Source organism: Sinocyclocheilus grahami, unplaced genomic scaffold (assembly GCF_001515645.1).
Source record: "Sinocyclocheilus grahami isolate Dianchi unplaced genomic scaffold, SAMN03320097.WGS_v1.1 scaffold462.1, whole genome shotgun sequence".
Classification (NCBI taxonomy): Eukaryota; Metazoa; Chordata; class Actinopteri; order Cypriniformes; family Cyprinidae; genus Sinocyclocheilus; species Sinocyclocheilus grahami.
The window spans coordinates 137653-154318 of NW_015505641.1; the positions used below are offsets into that span (position 1 = coordinate 137653).

Genomic DNA, 16666 nt, shown 5'->3' on the forward strand with positions numbered 1-16666 from the left:
GAGGTTTCATATGTGACAATGCATTCTCTCTTTCCACTTAAAAATTATGTTAATTTCTGCTATATCTGAGTTGTTCATACTTCTATTTCTGTATTCCATTACTGAAGTTTTCTATGAGAAGGTTATCAGTTTGACGTGTTTGATTTATATATTGCTGATCAACATACAAAAAGATTTGTTGAACTGTCAAGTGCATCAGAGAGGTGTTCAGTATTAAGTGACTTGTCTGATTTATACTTTCTACAGCTCTGTATGTGGCTGACATAAAACCGTGCTTTGCGCTTGTATTAAAGTAACATGTTAAAAAGCTCTCCGCTGTAGTTGCTTTTTGAATTCTTTGGGGAGTTTCTGGAGTAAAAAACTCGAGCACGCCACATATTTTGTGAGAAATCAAGCCTGAGGGAGAGTCATTTTCAGCCCAGCCGTCTGTAACAAGTTGCTGTCTTGTTATATAATGGTTTGCGAGGCTTGGCTCGACTCCTGAGCTCGTACTTGTCATACAACTGAACCATGTGGCAGCTGACATTGAAGACTGAACCCTGTTCAAAATAGGCTTCTGCAATGAATCTGCCTTTTGGGATATATATGCTGGAGGATATTATAGTGTCAGTTAAATTGCATTACAGCCTTATATAAATATGTATGAGTCCACATAATAATATACATAAATTAGGAATATATTTTATTATTTATAGTAGTAGGCCTATACTATAATACCACGGATATGCTTGTAAAAGTCCAAAGATACCAGTGATCACACTGTAAAAGTATTTCCTCACATCTTCGGTGTAATGATTGATTAAGAGGCATCACATGACACATTACTGGTAGTGACATTTTTATTTGTGCTTTATGGGAAGGATGAAGGAAATGAGGGTGTTAGAATCCTGGACAAAACCATCTAACTTCATATACACAATACAATTAGTCATCTGTCACATCAAGCAATATTTCTGCATATAGTGCCTCAGTTTTGATTAGTAGATTACAAATGACTATGCAAATCATATTACACTCATTCACAGTAGAAACTAGGCCATTGACCATGTTAACCAAACCTTGGTTGACCGAATTGAAACCTAAGAATGAATGAACTGTACAAACACAGTGAAGTCATAACCAGAGCAGACACCTGCTGTCTCCGTCACACTCAAAAGTGTCAACGTATGTCTGTTTGTGTGTGCGATCAGTGCTATTTATAACTGCATGCTAGTGAAAGCCGGCAGACTAATAGCTGGCCATCGCTCTGACAGCCCTCCGTTTGGCCAGAGCCCCCCAATCCTGCTCAGAGAGAAAACCAGCACAGATCCAGACTGACCCCTCGACACGGCGCAGGTAAGAGCCCTGCCTCAGCCGCTCATGCAGCAGGGACACGTGTACAGTTTGTTAAAAGTCCTGTCAAGCTTTCTGACTGCCTTCATCAACGGTCAACTCTCACTAACTGGGTTATGCTGGTCATATATGATATTTGCACACTGTTGGATTCACATACTGATGTCATTTGTGTATTTGTGAAATCTGTTGTGAGAATTAACTGAAATGCATTAAACTAAATACTGAGGATGAAGTTTACACAGTATACCCTACCTAACTATTTTTGGTAACATTTATTTATTTATTTATTTATTTGTTTGTTTGTTTGTTTGTTTGTATGTTTGTTTGATTGTTTGTTTGTTTGTTTGTTTGTATGTATGTATGTTTGTTTGATTGTTTGTTTGTTTGTTTGTTTGTTTGCCTATGTAATATTATTGTGAAAAGAAGTACACTTAATTATACTTTGAAAAAAAAGTCGTACTTATTATGGAAACACTTTAAAAGAATAAACTTAAGTGCCAACTGAATGTAATGTTTTTGGATACTTAACTGCATTTGTTTTTGTAACTGTTTGTATTTGTGAAATCTGTTGTGAGAATTAACTGAAATGCATTAAACTAAATACTGAGGATGAAGTTTACACAGTATACCCTACCTAACTATTTTTGGTAACATTTATTTATTTATTTATTTGTTTGTTTGTTTGTTTGTTTGTATGTTTGTTTGTTGTTTGTTTGTTTGTTTGTTTGTTTGTTTGTTTGTTTGTTTGTTTGTTTGTTTGTTTGTTTGTTTGTTTGTTTGTTTGTTTGTTTGTTTGTTTGTTTGTTTGTTTGTTTGTTTGTTTGTTTGTTTGTTTGTTTGTTTGTTTGTTTGTTTGTTTGTTTGTTTGTTTGTTTGTTTGTTTGTTTGTTTGTTTGTTTGTTTGTTTGTTTGTTTGTTTGTTTGTTTGTTTGCCTATGTAATATTCTTGTGAAAAGAAGTACACTTAATTATACTTTGAAAAAAAAGTCGTACTTATTATGGAAACACTTTAAAAGAATAAACTTAAGTGCCAACTGAATGTAATGTTTTTGGATACTTAACTGCATGTCAATTACAATCAAATGAAAATGTATTATAGTTTAAATGAATATTAAATGCAATAAGCTGAACTTTAATTAGAGTGATTTTTGACTCACTAAGTACATATTTATACGTAACTTCATAATTGCTTCTATTGTATTTGAAATATGGTTAAAGTGCTGAATTGACTGATAATCATTTATGGCAAACTAAAATATATTTGATTGCCATTTCTATTGAAACTTGTATGTCGTGTATTTAAATATATTTGTAATTACCCATTTGTAATGATTAAGTTGCAATTTAGTACATTTAAATATATTACATTTTACTACCTATATTAACTACAGTAAAAATTATAATCAAGTACTTTACATGTGCTTTAGTATGTTCGTTAACACATTAAAATAAGTGTACTTATTTAAAGCACGACAAAAGATTATTAAAACTACTAGTAGTATTATTTGAAGTACCGTGTAAATACCATGGTACTGTACATGCAAATGGTAAAATAAACTTTTTGTTAATTATCATCTTTGCAGTTGGTGGGTATCAGTGATGTTTTAGCATTATTTCTATATTACTATTATAGTATTTATGAATATTTTAATCAGCTTTGTATAATTTTATGTATTTTATATACTTCTATTTAGGATTATTTTTATTTAATTTTTTACTTCAGTCATTTTAACTACACTCTAGTTAAAATGGGTTGTATTTAACCCAGCATTTTTAGAGTGTACAGTTACAATTTATAATTTCAATGATTATGTCAGGGTTTGTCAGTATACTTTTAGTTTTAGTATCTATAAAACACTGGTGGGTATTCTGCCCTGTTAGACAGCTTTCCATTAGAGATTACAGACTTCAGTCACAGCATGTAAGAGCACAGAAATGGATGTAGACACAAATTACCACCTTCCCCTTTCGTGTGGTGTGACATCACACCCTTCAGCAGCGTCCTGTCCAGCTGGGTCTATATCTACCGTATCGAATCACAGTCCCCCGCACTTCACGGGAGCGCTGCCTTTGCTGGGCTGTGTTTAATTGCTGGGGGTTATTTAAAGGGATGTGCTAGTGTCAGCCTTTCAGCAGGTGTAATAAATATCACATAGTCGGCTGGACTATGAATGTGATTATGTGTTCGGTCTGTTGTGTAGTGTCTGAAAATGTGTGAGATGGTAAGGGCCAAAATGTAGGAGACTCACATTCCCTAACTTTGTTTTTAACAGACAGCATGTCTCAGCATACTCTGATGTCAACACAGGAGAGGAAAATGCAGGCGGCTGCTATATGTAGAGAGATCCATGCCACTGATGGTACGAGCAATGATTCATTAACAACCTTTCATTATATATATCAATTACGTGTTGGTGGGTATCAGTGATGTTTTAGCATTATTTCTATATTACTATTATAGTATTTATGAATATTTTAATCAGCTTTGTATAATTTTATGTATTTTATATACTTCTATTTAGGATTATTTTTATTTCATTTTTTATTTCAGTCATTTTAACTACACTCTAGTTAAAATGGGTTGTATTTAACCCAGCATTTTTAGAGTGTACAGTTACAATTTATAATTTCAATGATTATGTCAGGGTTTGTCAGTATACTTTTAGTTTTAGTATCTATAAAACACTGGTGGGTATTCTGCCCTGTTAGACAGCTTTCCATTAGAGATTACAGACTTCAGTCACAGCATGTAAGAGCACAGAAATGGATGTAGACACAGATTACCACCTTCCCCTTTCGTGTGGTGTGACATCACACCCTTCAGCAGCGTCCTGTCCAGCTGGGTCTATATCTACCGTATCGAATCACAGTCCCCCGCACTTCACGGGGGCGCTGCCTTTGCTGGGCTGTGTTTAATTGCTGGGGGTTTGATTGTTTGTATGTATGTATGTATGTATGTTTGTTTGTTTGTTTGTTTGTATGTATGTATGTATGTTTGTTTGTTTGATTGTTTGTTTGTATGTATGTATGTATGTATGTTTGTTTGTTTGTTTGTTTGTTTGTTTGCCTATGTAATATTCTTGTGAAAAGAAGTACACTTAATTATACTTTGAAAAAAAAGTCGTACTTATTATGGAAACACTTTAAAAGAATAAACTTAAGTGCCAACTGAATGTAATGTTTTTGGATACTTAACTGCATGCAGGCGGCTGCTATATGTAGAGAGATCCATGCCACTGATGGTACGAGCAATGATTCATTAACAACCTTTCATTATATATATCAATTACGTCTTTTTTAACACACACACACACACACATATATATATATATATATTACTATATATGTTAAAAATTAAATATTTGACATAAATAAAAGATTATTGGACAATGTTATTCAAGAAAATACTGTTTCAGTTTTTCTACTTCAAAATTTTACATTTAATTTAATGTTACTTGCTTGTAATTGTGTGTTTTTTCGGAGTGAAAGTTGTTTCACATACACACCATTCAAAAGATTGGGGTCAGTACGATGTTTTGCAACTTTGAGACTTTTGAAAGTATCTTGAAATAAGTATCTTGAAATTTTACCACCATTTATTTGATCAAAAATACAGTAAAAATTATAATATTGGGAATTTTTCTTTTTTACAATTTAAAATAACCATTTTTTTTATTTGAATACAATTCAAAATGTAATTTATTCCTGTGATCAAAGCTGAATTTTCAGCATCATTACTCCAGTCTTCAGTGTCACATGATCCTTCAGAAATCATTCTAATATGCTGATCTGCTGCTGAAGAAACAATTCTTATCGTTATCAATGTTGAAAATACTGTGTAAAAAAATTATTCTCTAATAAAAAGATTATTAGAGTAGGTTTTACATGAAAATAATATTTCAGGCATTTTTTTTTTTGAACACAGAAAGTACAAAAGAACTGCATTTATTTGACAATATTTTTAAAATTATTATTAGAACATAAATTGAATGCATCCTTTATTAATAAAAGTATTAATTTCTTATTTAAAAAATTTAAAATAATAATTTGAACTAACCATCTTACTTTTAAGTAGCTCTCCCAATTAATATAAACCTACTGTGAACCTAGGCTAATTATTGTATATTTAACTATTAACACGTTTAAACATTGTTGAGGTTTGTGTATTCGTATTACTAGTGATTAGATTAACCACACCCCAGACAGCTAAAAATACTAATCCGTAGAAATGAATTACTACAGAGAGCAACTAATCTTTTTGTAGTTGTCTGTTTGAAATTCTATTTCGGGGAGGGGATAACTGATTGGCTGGCGGCTGACTGCAAGATGATGCTTGACAGCTGTAAGAACATACCAGCAGGATACATTTTCATCCTTTGATACGCCTTTTAGAGCTACCCGAATGACCCGCATTACGGCCGTCAGTAATAACTCAATTTGGGCCTAAATACAGCTGACATAGGCTACAAATAAATTGAATTGTTCTCGCAATGATCAAGAACACCATGTAGATTGTAAATTGAATACTTAAAGTTTGCTTCAAGTTTTTAACATTGTTTACATGTCTGTCTGTCTGGTATTTTTTATATATTTAGCGGTCTTCGGTCACTTTTGACTTCGGTTTTACATTTTGAATATTTAAAAATCGTAGCTTCATCGGAATGGTACGAAACTTGGTGACGTTTATGGCACTTGGTATGTGAACACACACAAAAATTGAGGGCATGATTCGAAAAAGCTAAGTGCTCGTAAAAAAAAAAGTCACACTCATAGTCTTCGGTCAAAAATTACCGGCCATAGGAAATGAACGGGGGAAATGGCTAAAAAAAATTGAAAATACAGACAATTTTTGTGAGTACAATCTACAAGTCCCCCACGATGCAGAAAAAAAGTGGACAGCAAGGAAGGGGTTACACTCGAAAACATCAAGAGTGCAAAACAGACACATCCACTCACACACACTCACAGACACACACACACACACACAATTATACACACTCAAATGAATTGGTATGGCTATAACCATATAGCCAAAATGAGTCAGAAAACTGAAATAAGAGGTTAAAATCAGATCAGGCCCAGAAGGATTAAGCTCTGATAAAGCATTCATGTTTATTTTTGTTACATTTTTATTGAATTTTAATGTTTTGTATAACAAAAGGCTTTCTGTATTCAGGTTTGACTGTAGTAATAATAATTGAAAAACTGACGCTTCAAATCAACATTTAAAAAACCAAAAAATATATAAACCTTGACAAAAAGGAGTCTTTGAGAATGCCTTAATATACATTTAAATCCACAACCTAATAAAAGTAAACAATTATGTATAAAAACAACTAGGAATTCAAAAGCCTCTCTATAGATTCCTATACAGGCATCTAGTGGTTACATCATGAAATTACATGTTTTTCTTTCTTTGCTCTCACCAGGAGGTGCTAATCTGCCTTCAGAAAAATGGATTTTAAAGGCCTAGTCTCTATTTTAATCAGAGTTGATTGAAAAATTAGAGAACATTTTAAATGGGAAAAATTTATAATAATTATAGCATAAATATGAATTATTACCATAAAATTCTCTCAAAATACAAAAGAAAAAATATTATTGAACAAAAATATATTAGATTGATTTCACTAAAGAAAAAAAATAAATAAATTTCAGGTGTCCGGTCACTTTTGACCGCGAAGACCATGAGTGTGACTCCCAAATGAGGAGCGCACAAGTGTTAAAGACAAATCATGTGCTAATTCATCAATCAAAACCATTGCTGAGCATTTTCTCCTTAAAACGGCAATGTACAAAGAGACTCTAAAGAAGGCGGCTTGAAACAGCCCCCGTTTCCTACGTCACAAATGTTTAACCAATCCCATGATGAAAATGTTCTGGAAAGTGATTTTGCGCCTCTCTGTGATGGTACCACGGGGCATCACTCACTTATACAGATCTCAGGCTTCCAGAGGGGATGTAGATTCGTAAGAGTGAGTGGAAGTAGAAGGGCGCTGAGCCCGTGGTTGTTCTATACACATCCTGAATCATTTGTAGAGGTTTGATTGCACATGATGTAACTCCAGCCAGAAGAGGATTGCAGTAGACAAGCCTAGAAATGACAACGGCCTGGACAAGAAGTTGTGCATCAAGCTCCTTTAGGAAGGGCCTGATCTTTCTGATGTTGTGCAATGCAAACCTACATGATCAAGCGGTTTTTGTAATGTGGTTTTTGAAAGATTTCTAACCGAACTTGGGGGCGTAATTGCTGATGAACCTAGCTGGATGTTGAAATCATGCTGTAGAGTCGGAGTGGCAGGGAAGACAAGAAGCTCAGAACACACCTTTCTGTAATTAAGCAGCCCTGAACACCTTGATTAGCTGGTTCGGGTGTGTTTGATTAGGGTTGAAACTGAACTCTGCAATATGGTAGCTCTCCAGGAACAGGGTTGGAGACCCCTGTTAAAGACATTTGTTCATTTTACTACAAAACTCAAAATGGACATACGAAAATACGGAATCATTCGATTCGTTATGCCGTTCCGAATCTAACAAGATTTTTATATCTTTTGACCAGTAGGTGGTGCACTGTGCTGAAACTCCTCATGTGCCCTCAGGTCATGCTTGGTATAACACGGACCAAGTTTGGTCAGAATCCGCTAAAGCGTTGAGAAGATATAGCTTCATGTCAATTTTTGCGCAAATTTCGTCAAATTTGTTAACGCACTTTACAAGAACGGTTTGATCTATTGGAAATCTTTTGATAACTATTTGCCAGCATTGACACCCTGATGAAGGCTTGTTAGCCGCAACGCTTCAGAGTTGTTTTTAATGTAAAGCCATGTGAATAAAGGCTTTTTATTTTTTTTGCTAAATTTTCGAGTGCCTTGGCTACATTTGCCAGCATTGTCTGAAGATGATCTGAGCCCATTTTGGTAAAAATCGGACAAACCGTCTAGGACGAGTTCGAAAAAGTAGATTTTTTGCAAAATTCTAAATTAATATAGATATTTAATCTATAAATCCATAGGTATGCATTTGACTCAGCATGAGCCAAGGAATCAGAGGACAAAAAATTGCTTCTAGACCTAACGGTTCAAAAGTTATTAGCAGAAATATGAATGCAAATTTGGCCTATTGGTGGCGCTAAAGAGTTTAAGATAGAGACTCCAGATTTGCTATGGTGAATATTGAGACTGTCCTCTATTTGTGTGTCAAATTTCATAACTTTCCATCAAATGTTTAGGGTTAGGGTTAGGTTAACCCTAATTTTGGGAGATCACGTGACAGCTTTCAGTGATTATAAAGCGAGTTAATAATTACTTTTTTTCTCGCAATCCTGATTTTTTCTCAGAACTGAGTGATATAAACTCACAATCACAGGTTATAAAGTCAGTATTTCTTGATAGAAATTGGCAGTTGTGAGTTACAAAGTCACATATGCAAGATATAAGCTCGCAATTCTGACTTTTTTCTCAGAGTTTGGAGTCTTGCAATTGTAAGAAAATATTTTTTCCCCTTGGAATTGGACTTTATAACTCAGAATTGCGAGTTTATATATTGTGATTCTGAATTTATTTCTTTCAATTGCGAGTTTATATCCCTCAATTCTGACTTTATAACTTGCAATTGTGAGTTTATAACATGCAGTTCTGAGAAAAAAAGTTAGAATTGCGAATTTATATCACGCAATTGCAAGAAAATGGGTCAGAATTGTGAGATAAAAAGTCACAACTTATTTAGTGGTGAAAATGGTCTTCCATAGTTTACGACATCATTTCAGGGTGTATGGAGGCAGGGACAAATTAGCATATTCATGGTTCCACCTAGAGTTACATTCAAGCCATTTTAAGACGTCATTATTTTCATGGGGGGATGAAAGATGAGTTTAGGGGATCAAATTAGTGACTGAAGGGGGATATTAATTTTCAAAATAATGCAGTTGTTGAATTTTGTGTTAAAGGAGACATATTATGCCCCTTTTTACAATATGTAATATAAGTCTCTGGTGTCCCCAGAATGTGTCTGTGAAGTTTCAGCTCAAAATACTCCACAGATCATTTACAATATCATTTTGAAAAATGCCTATTTTGAGTGAAAGCAGAAACACACTGTTTTTCGGGCCTGTGTCTTTAAATGCAAATGAGCTGCTGCTCCCCGCCCCCTTTTCCAGAATAGAGCTGCCATTGCAACTCGGACCTCCTAAAAACATCTGTTTTGGTTCTGATTATTATGTTTATCGCACTGAAATCATGCGTTTTAAACCATACGAGTTTAAACTTCTGAGATACGGTTTTCTGAGCGCACACAACCGATTGAGCTGCTGCTCCCCGCCCCCTTTTCCAGAATAGAGCTGCCATTGCAACTCGGACCTCCTAAAAACATCTGTTTTGGTTCTGATTATTATGTTTATCGCACTGAAATCATGCGTTTTAAACCATACGAGTTTAAACTTCTGAGATACGGTTTTCTGAGCGCACACAACCGATGCACACGGACAGAAAGCGGCTGTCACAGCATGTGATTACTAAACTAAGTTCTCATTCACACACAAGTTTATGTTAAAAACACACATGAGTTACAAAACACAGTCGGTTATATCTGAGAAGGTAAACAGCTGGAAAATAAATTGCATGTTTATTTTAGATCTGTGTGGCAGTAGTAATATACAGTAAATAAATCAAATTCACTGCTTGTCTCCTCTGAGGCTGGGACTCTAAATAGTGTTCTGTGCTCGTCTGCGCAGCCAAAGACAGAACAGTTAGCATGTTTTGCTCAAATTTTCATCATGGAATTAGGACTGCTACACCATTGTCGCTTACTAAATCAAATGGCGGCACCGTGGGTGGGAACTTACAGATTAAGGGGCGGTAATATTATAATGAGATGCCTTTACCACGTCACTAAGGGAGCAAAATCAGACGCGCTCGTTTTCTCAGGCGCTTGCAGAAAAAGGCGTCCCAAAACAAAGTTACTGGGTTAATCTTTTTCACGTTTCCTTGGTTGGTAGATGCACCGGGGACCTGATTATAGCACTTAAAACCTGGAAAAGTCAGATTTTCATGATATGTCACCTTTAAACTTACTCTTTACTCTTTTCCACAGAACCAGAGATGGATCTAGGGAGGAAAGTTAGCGCACCGAAGGAGATCATGTTAGAGGAACTTTCCTTAGCATCAAACAGGGGCTCCCGTCTGTTCAAGATGCGTCAGATGCGCTCAGAGAAATACACCTTTGAAAGTATTCAGAATGAAGCCAACACTCAGCACAATGTGAGAGTCATTTGTTACACATGTGTGTGGTTCATATACAATCCAGATAACCACAAATGCTCCATGGAGTGATCATTCCATTTTTTCTTTTCTCAGATTGATGCCATTTCTCTGGGCCCAAGTGCTAAAACGACAAACATTTTAAATAATGAATGCTGTCTTGGAGATGACCAGGTACCAAATACACTCAACCCTGAGACTATTGCCCCAGGTTAGTCCACAGCAATTTCTTGATACTATCATGTTTTTAGGGGTCCGAGCACTGCATTTGTACTGTTTTGCCTATTGTCATTTTTCTGCCCTAAAATGTCTGGGTGTCAGAGACTGTATAGAGATCTCAAACCTGGTGGGATGGTTTCATATCCTCGCATGGGTCACTAGATCAAGACCCTGATGAAGGTTATCAAAATACTTTTGAGGAAGATATAAGGGCAATGGTCTGCCTTAGACCATTTTGACTCTGACCTGTATTTGCTCAATGCAAAGCCCAAACTTAACAAAACTTAGTACACATAGACCACAGGACATTCTGAGGATGAAAATGCTTCTTTTAAAAAAATATCATATTAATAATAATTGTTATTATTATTACAGTTTATAGGTGATGTTAAAAGTAAATATTTAGTAATCATAATAAAGGGTTTTAATAAACTGTCAACATTATTATAGAATAAATTGTACTAAAATTGTTTCACATTTAATGTCAAGTGACAAGAATTTTGTTGTAACAATTGATTTTTTTTTTTTTAGGAGAGAAAAAAGGTGTTAAACTCAAGAGAAGTACTAAAACATAAAACCAGCAATATGTTACAGCTGATTATTTGTTACGTAACAACCAATTTTCAAAACCAAGCAACAAGCAAGTTTCAAAACTCAGATAATTAGACAAAACTACTCATATGTAGTACTAAAAGTATATGGTGTTCAGTTGTTAAAAAGTGTGTATGGTGTTCAAAACATAACAGAAAATAAAAATCTGGTGGGCGACAAATTTCATCCAAAATTCCACCTTTTTATTATTTTCTCATTTCTTCTCCCCTGTGGACCCTTCAAGGGTTTTATTTGAAATATGAATAAACTGTTTGTTTGTTTAGTTTTTTTATATACATTATTTCAATTAAGAAATTATATGTAGCATTTACAATTTTTGGGTTTGTGCTACCTGCTGTAAACTACATATTCTACATCTTGAGCATGTAATTCCTGTGTGAACGGTGGCCGTAGTGCCCAAACAGGAAGTGTGTTAAGTGTTTCCTGTCTCATTTAAGTGATGGCACAGAGCAGCAGCTGACCACGATAACATCTTAAACAGATCCTATCCTTATAACTCCCATGGTCTCATCTAGCCTTGGGGCTCAGCCACCCTTCCTCATCATCAGTGGATGAACACATATTTACAGTGTGTCCTGCTATTTTAGTGACTTTGAGACCTCATTTGGATGGGGAGGGGAAGATACAAAGACCAGCAGTTGAATTTCTGATAGTAAATAAACAAGATTAAAATCAGATGAAGTCCTACAGTGTGAGAGATAGAATCCACTGGTATCACGCTATGCAGTTTTATTTTATTTTATTTTATTTTATTTTATTTTATTTTATTTTATTTTATTTTTATTTTTAGTTTAGTTTAGTTTAGTTTTTTGTTTTGTTTTGTTTTGTTTTGTTTTGTTTTGTTTTGTTGTGCAAAGTTAAACCAAACCCATACAATTTGATTTTATTTGTATACATGGTTTAATGGTAAACCAAAACCATAAAATAAAATAAAAATAATGTTAAACTGAAACCATAAAATTGTATTTAATTTTTATTTGTAGACATTAAACCAAAACTGAACATTTTAATTATTTAATTATTTTTTAATAATTTTATTGTATTATATTTTATTTAGTATTTACTTATATTTTATTTTAATTATATTTTCTTATATTACACATTATTATAAATTATTTAATTTCATTTGTAAAAATTGTTTAATGTTAAACCAAAACTGAACTGACAAGGCTGAAATAACACTATCTTTAGACATTTTTTAATCCTTCTAATAACCAATTACTTTTTCTGTGTCACTAGTCAGCAAGCCTAAACTGCCTCCTAATGAGAATTTTTCATAGCTCATCAGTGTCTTGATGTGTCAGCGCACTGCCCCATGAAAACAGTGTCTAAAAACGAATTTCCCCTGCTGTTCTGAAAGTTTCTCTGAGGCCCGTTGAACTGCTCAGACCCTCAGCGCTGAAGCTCATGCGTTTTGTGCTGTTTCCTTGAGGCCGATAAACTCAGGAAGGAGACTGTCCTCAGCGTGAGGCTGATATGTGACAGAACACCCACATTACATAACTCTTGTTTTGGGCTTGCTGGCCCTGCCAGTGAACAGCGGTTTGAGGGATACTCATTTTGAAGGGTCACCCTGTATTCCTCCACAGCATGTTTTAGGACCTTGTGAAGCCTTTCACTTCTTTTTTTTAGTTTCTCATTTATTTTGTGCTTCACTAGCAATGCAAACAAGTGGGATCAATGCCATAAACAGTGAGCTGCACTGGTAACGCTGATGCCTGCCTTACATTATGAAGGCATACATGTGGTCAAGTCACTTTTATTAAGGGATAGCTCACAAAACAATGAAAAGTATGTGTAAACAGTGATATAGTGTGTTTCTAGACCATGCAAAGCAGGCCATGTGTGTATTCCCTCTGCTAATGCTTAATTTTTCATTTCCGAACATGTGCTTTGTCCTGATCTTATACTTGAGCAGTTCTTACCGCCGATTATTTTGCAGTTGTCTTTAGCGGACTATCATTTAATTCCTGATTGTGTTTTTCGTTCTGTTTATCAGCATTTTTGTTATTCAAGTCATGTAAAATGATCCCTTGTGAAAAAGAAGTGTGCTTAATTGTATTAAATGTGCACTTGTTGTATACTTCAAACTTTCAAAATATATTTTAAAAGAATGTACTTGCAGATAATATAATATCAATGAAATAAATAATTTAAAAAAAAATACTTAAGTGTACTTAAAGTGAATACTTTATGTATGTGGGTGAAAAATGCAGAAAGTTTCCTGTGAGGGGTAGGTTTAGGGGTAGGGTTGGTGTAGGGCAATAGAGTATACGGTCTGTACAGTATAAAAACCATTACGCCTGTGGAGAGTCCCCACAAGGATAGCTGACCAGATGTGTGTGTGCGTGTTTGTGTGCGTGTGTGTATTTATTTATTTATTTTTCATTTTTAAGACAGTTTTACAATATTTTTGTATTATGAATTTGGTCACACTTTAATTTGGGTACCTTATTAAAAGTGTATTAGTGCTTATTAGTTAGTAAGGTAATTGTTAAATTTAGGTTCAGCCAATAAGCTAGTACTTTGCTTGCTAATAAGCAACTAGTTATTAATAGTGAGAATTGATCCCTAAAAAGTATTACCAACATTTTTTAATTTAAAAAGTGTAATTCTCTTTCACTTTGCAATAGTCAAATTTAAAACTTTACCTTTGTCATGCTTTAAAGAAGTACACTTATTTTGATGTGTTGTTGACGAACATATAAGCACATGTAAAGTACTGGATTTTATTTTTAATCTATTTTCTTTATTTTATTATTTATTTTTAATGCTGTTGATGCTACATTACATTAGTAGAAATTACATTAAAATATATTTTAATATATATATATATGCTTGTCAGTACATTCAGCAGTACACTTTAACCATATTTCAAAGACAATCAAATTATGACATTACATATAACAATGTACTTAAGTCCTATGTAAGTGGGTCAAAAAGCAAAGTTCAGCTAATTGCATTTAATATACATTTAAACTATAATACATTTTCATTTAATTGCGAATAACATGCAAGTGTCTGAAAACATTATATTCAGTTCACACTTAAGTCTGTTTTTTAAAATATCTATTATTTCTGTGAAAACGTCTCTTTTTAAAAGCATTCTAAAGTGTACTTTTTTTCACAAGGGTTTTTGGTTCATGTACCATGTCATATAATAAATCTTTTTTTTCATGCGTTCAATAGGTTACGGTGGTCCCCTGAAGGATGTTCCAGCAGAGAAGTTCAACTGTACAGCAATGCCCAGATCCTACCAGTCGCCCTGGGAACAGGCCCTCATTAGTGACCCCTCTCTGGCCGAAACGCTGGTCGCCCGCATGCCTGAACCCCAAACCAGACCAGAGATTCCTCAATACAAGAGCTTCAACAGGTAAGAAAATAATATAGCAAATATAGCTGCTTCTTAAACTGTGTTTAAATCTTCCATGCATATTTATTTTAAAAATTCAGTACCTGTATTTTTAGTATTATTTATAGAGCATTTATTAATATTAATATTTATATTTATATTTGAACTACTATTTGTGACCCTGGACCACAAAACCAGTCATAAGGGTCAATTTTTCTAAATTGAGATTTACACATCATCCAAAAGCTAAATAAATAAGCTTTCCATTGATGTATGGTTTGTTATGATAGGACAATATTTGGCCGAGATACAACTATTTGAAAATCTGGAATCTGAGGGTGCAAAAAAATCTAAATATTGAGAAAATCGCCTTTAAAGTTGTCCAGATGAAGTTCTTAGCAATGCATATTACTAATCTAAATTAAGTTTTGATATATTTACGGTAGGAGATTTACGAAATATCTATATGGGACATGATCTTTACTTAATATCCTAATGATTTTTGGCATAAAAGAAAAATCAATAATTTTGACCCATACAATGTATTTTGGCTATTGCTACAAATATCCCCCAGCGACTTAAGACTGCTTTTGTGCTCCAGGGTCACATATATATATAAATATTTTCAGTTTTCATTATAATTTTAGTTTCAGTTTTAGTATTTCTGTTTTTTTGTCATTTTATTATTATAATTATTTTAAATATTTCTATTTATCCCAAATGTATTTATATTTCAATTTTAGCCATTTTTGTATTTTTTAGTATTTCAGTTAGTTGCAAAGGACACATTTTTATTTTTTTAATCTCTGCAAGCCTCCATTTTCCATCTAATATTTATATTTTAAACAATGTTTTATAAGTTTATATTACAATTACAATTTTTTATTAGTTTTAGTTAACAATAACAACACTGCTGCAGATCATGTTTAGACTATTACACTCCGTTCTGTTATGTAATGCCCACTTTTCATCAATTTCTAATATCTAATATAAAATAATAATTGGCCCTTTTTCTCTTTGAACATCCTGCAGCATATGCAGATACAAAGTAAAATGGTTTATAAATGCTGTTTCATGTCGACTTTGAAGAATATTTGTCAAATTGTGGAAACCTTCCTCTACTGTACATAAGAACATGTTTTATGAGCAAAAAGATGCTATCCAGCAGTATTTGATTTAGAGTCATTCTGTAAGACACCTTTATCTAAAATGTTGGGTTTTGAATTATATGCCACCCCTTTTGCTGTAAGATTGTTTTTGTTGTGTTGTCTAATAAAACCATAGGCTCTCATGTACTGTCACTCCTCTGATTGAAGGGTGGCTATTCCATTCGGCGGTTTCGGCAAGACACCCAAAGTCCCTGTTAAACCTTTGGATGTGAACCCCGGCCTCCCAAGTCCCATGGGCGCAGCACCCGCCGTGGTCAAACGGCCCACCTTCAACAGAACGGCCTCTGGCTGGGTGGCTGACAGCGGCCCTCTGATGCTTCCCAGCATCCCCCTTGAGCCCATTTCATCCATGTCTTCCACTTTTATCCCCGAGTCAGATGAACTCTGAGTCTCATCCTTATCATTGGGAGCTTGATTGTCACTGGAATATACATTACTGGTTAAATGTTTGGACTAATTAAGATTTCTTAATGTTTTTGAAAGAAGCAAGGCTGCATTTATTTGATCAGAAATACAGTAAAAACAGTAAGATTGTGAAATTTGCAATTTAAAAGAACTCTTTTCTATTGCATTTAATTGTAAAATCCGTCACCGCTCAACTTCAGCCTGCGTCTGTACACAACATAAAACAGATGCAATGGAATAAAAGGCAAAATGAGTTGAAAAAGAAGCAGCTTTGCCATGTTTTCATCGCCTACAGTGCTCTCTGGGATACTTGACTCTGA

The 16666-nt window shown here is 34.2% G+C and overlaps 1 protein-coding gene across 3 annotated transcripts in view; it reads left to right on the plus strand.

Moving 5' to 3' along the window:
- Positions 1–16442, plus strand: part of LOC107552991 (myozenin-2-like) — an 18540-nt gene extending 2098 nt beyond the window's left edge. The window contains exons 1-6 of one of the 3 annotated variants that reach the window (XM_016235052.1): positions 1250–1335; positions 3609–3695; positions 10423–10589; positions 10686–10800; positions 14610–14793; positions 16089–16442. In XM_016235052.1, the coding sequence (XP_016090538.1) occupies positions 3614–3695; positions 10423–10589; positions 10686–10800; positions 14610–14793; positions 16089–16329 (789 nt within the window). In that variant the 5' untranslated portion in view covers positions 1250–1335; positions 3609–3613 and the 3' untranslated portion in view covers positions 16330–16442. Of the gene's footprint in view, positions 1–1249; positions 1336–3608; positions 3696–10422; positions 10590–10685; positions 10801–14609; positions 14794–16088 lie in introns of those variants that run through there. The other 2 variants (XM_016235053.1, XM_016235055.1) reach the window with 2 other exon arrangements.
- The last annotated feature ends 224 nt before the right edge of the window (positions 16443–16666 follow it).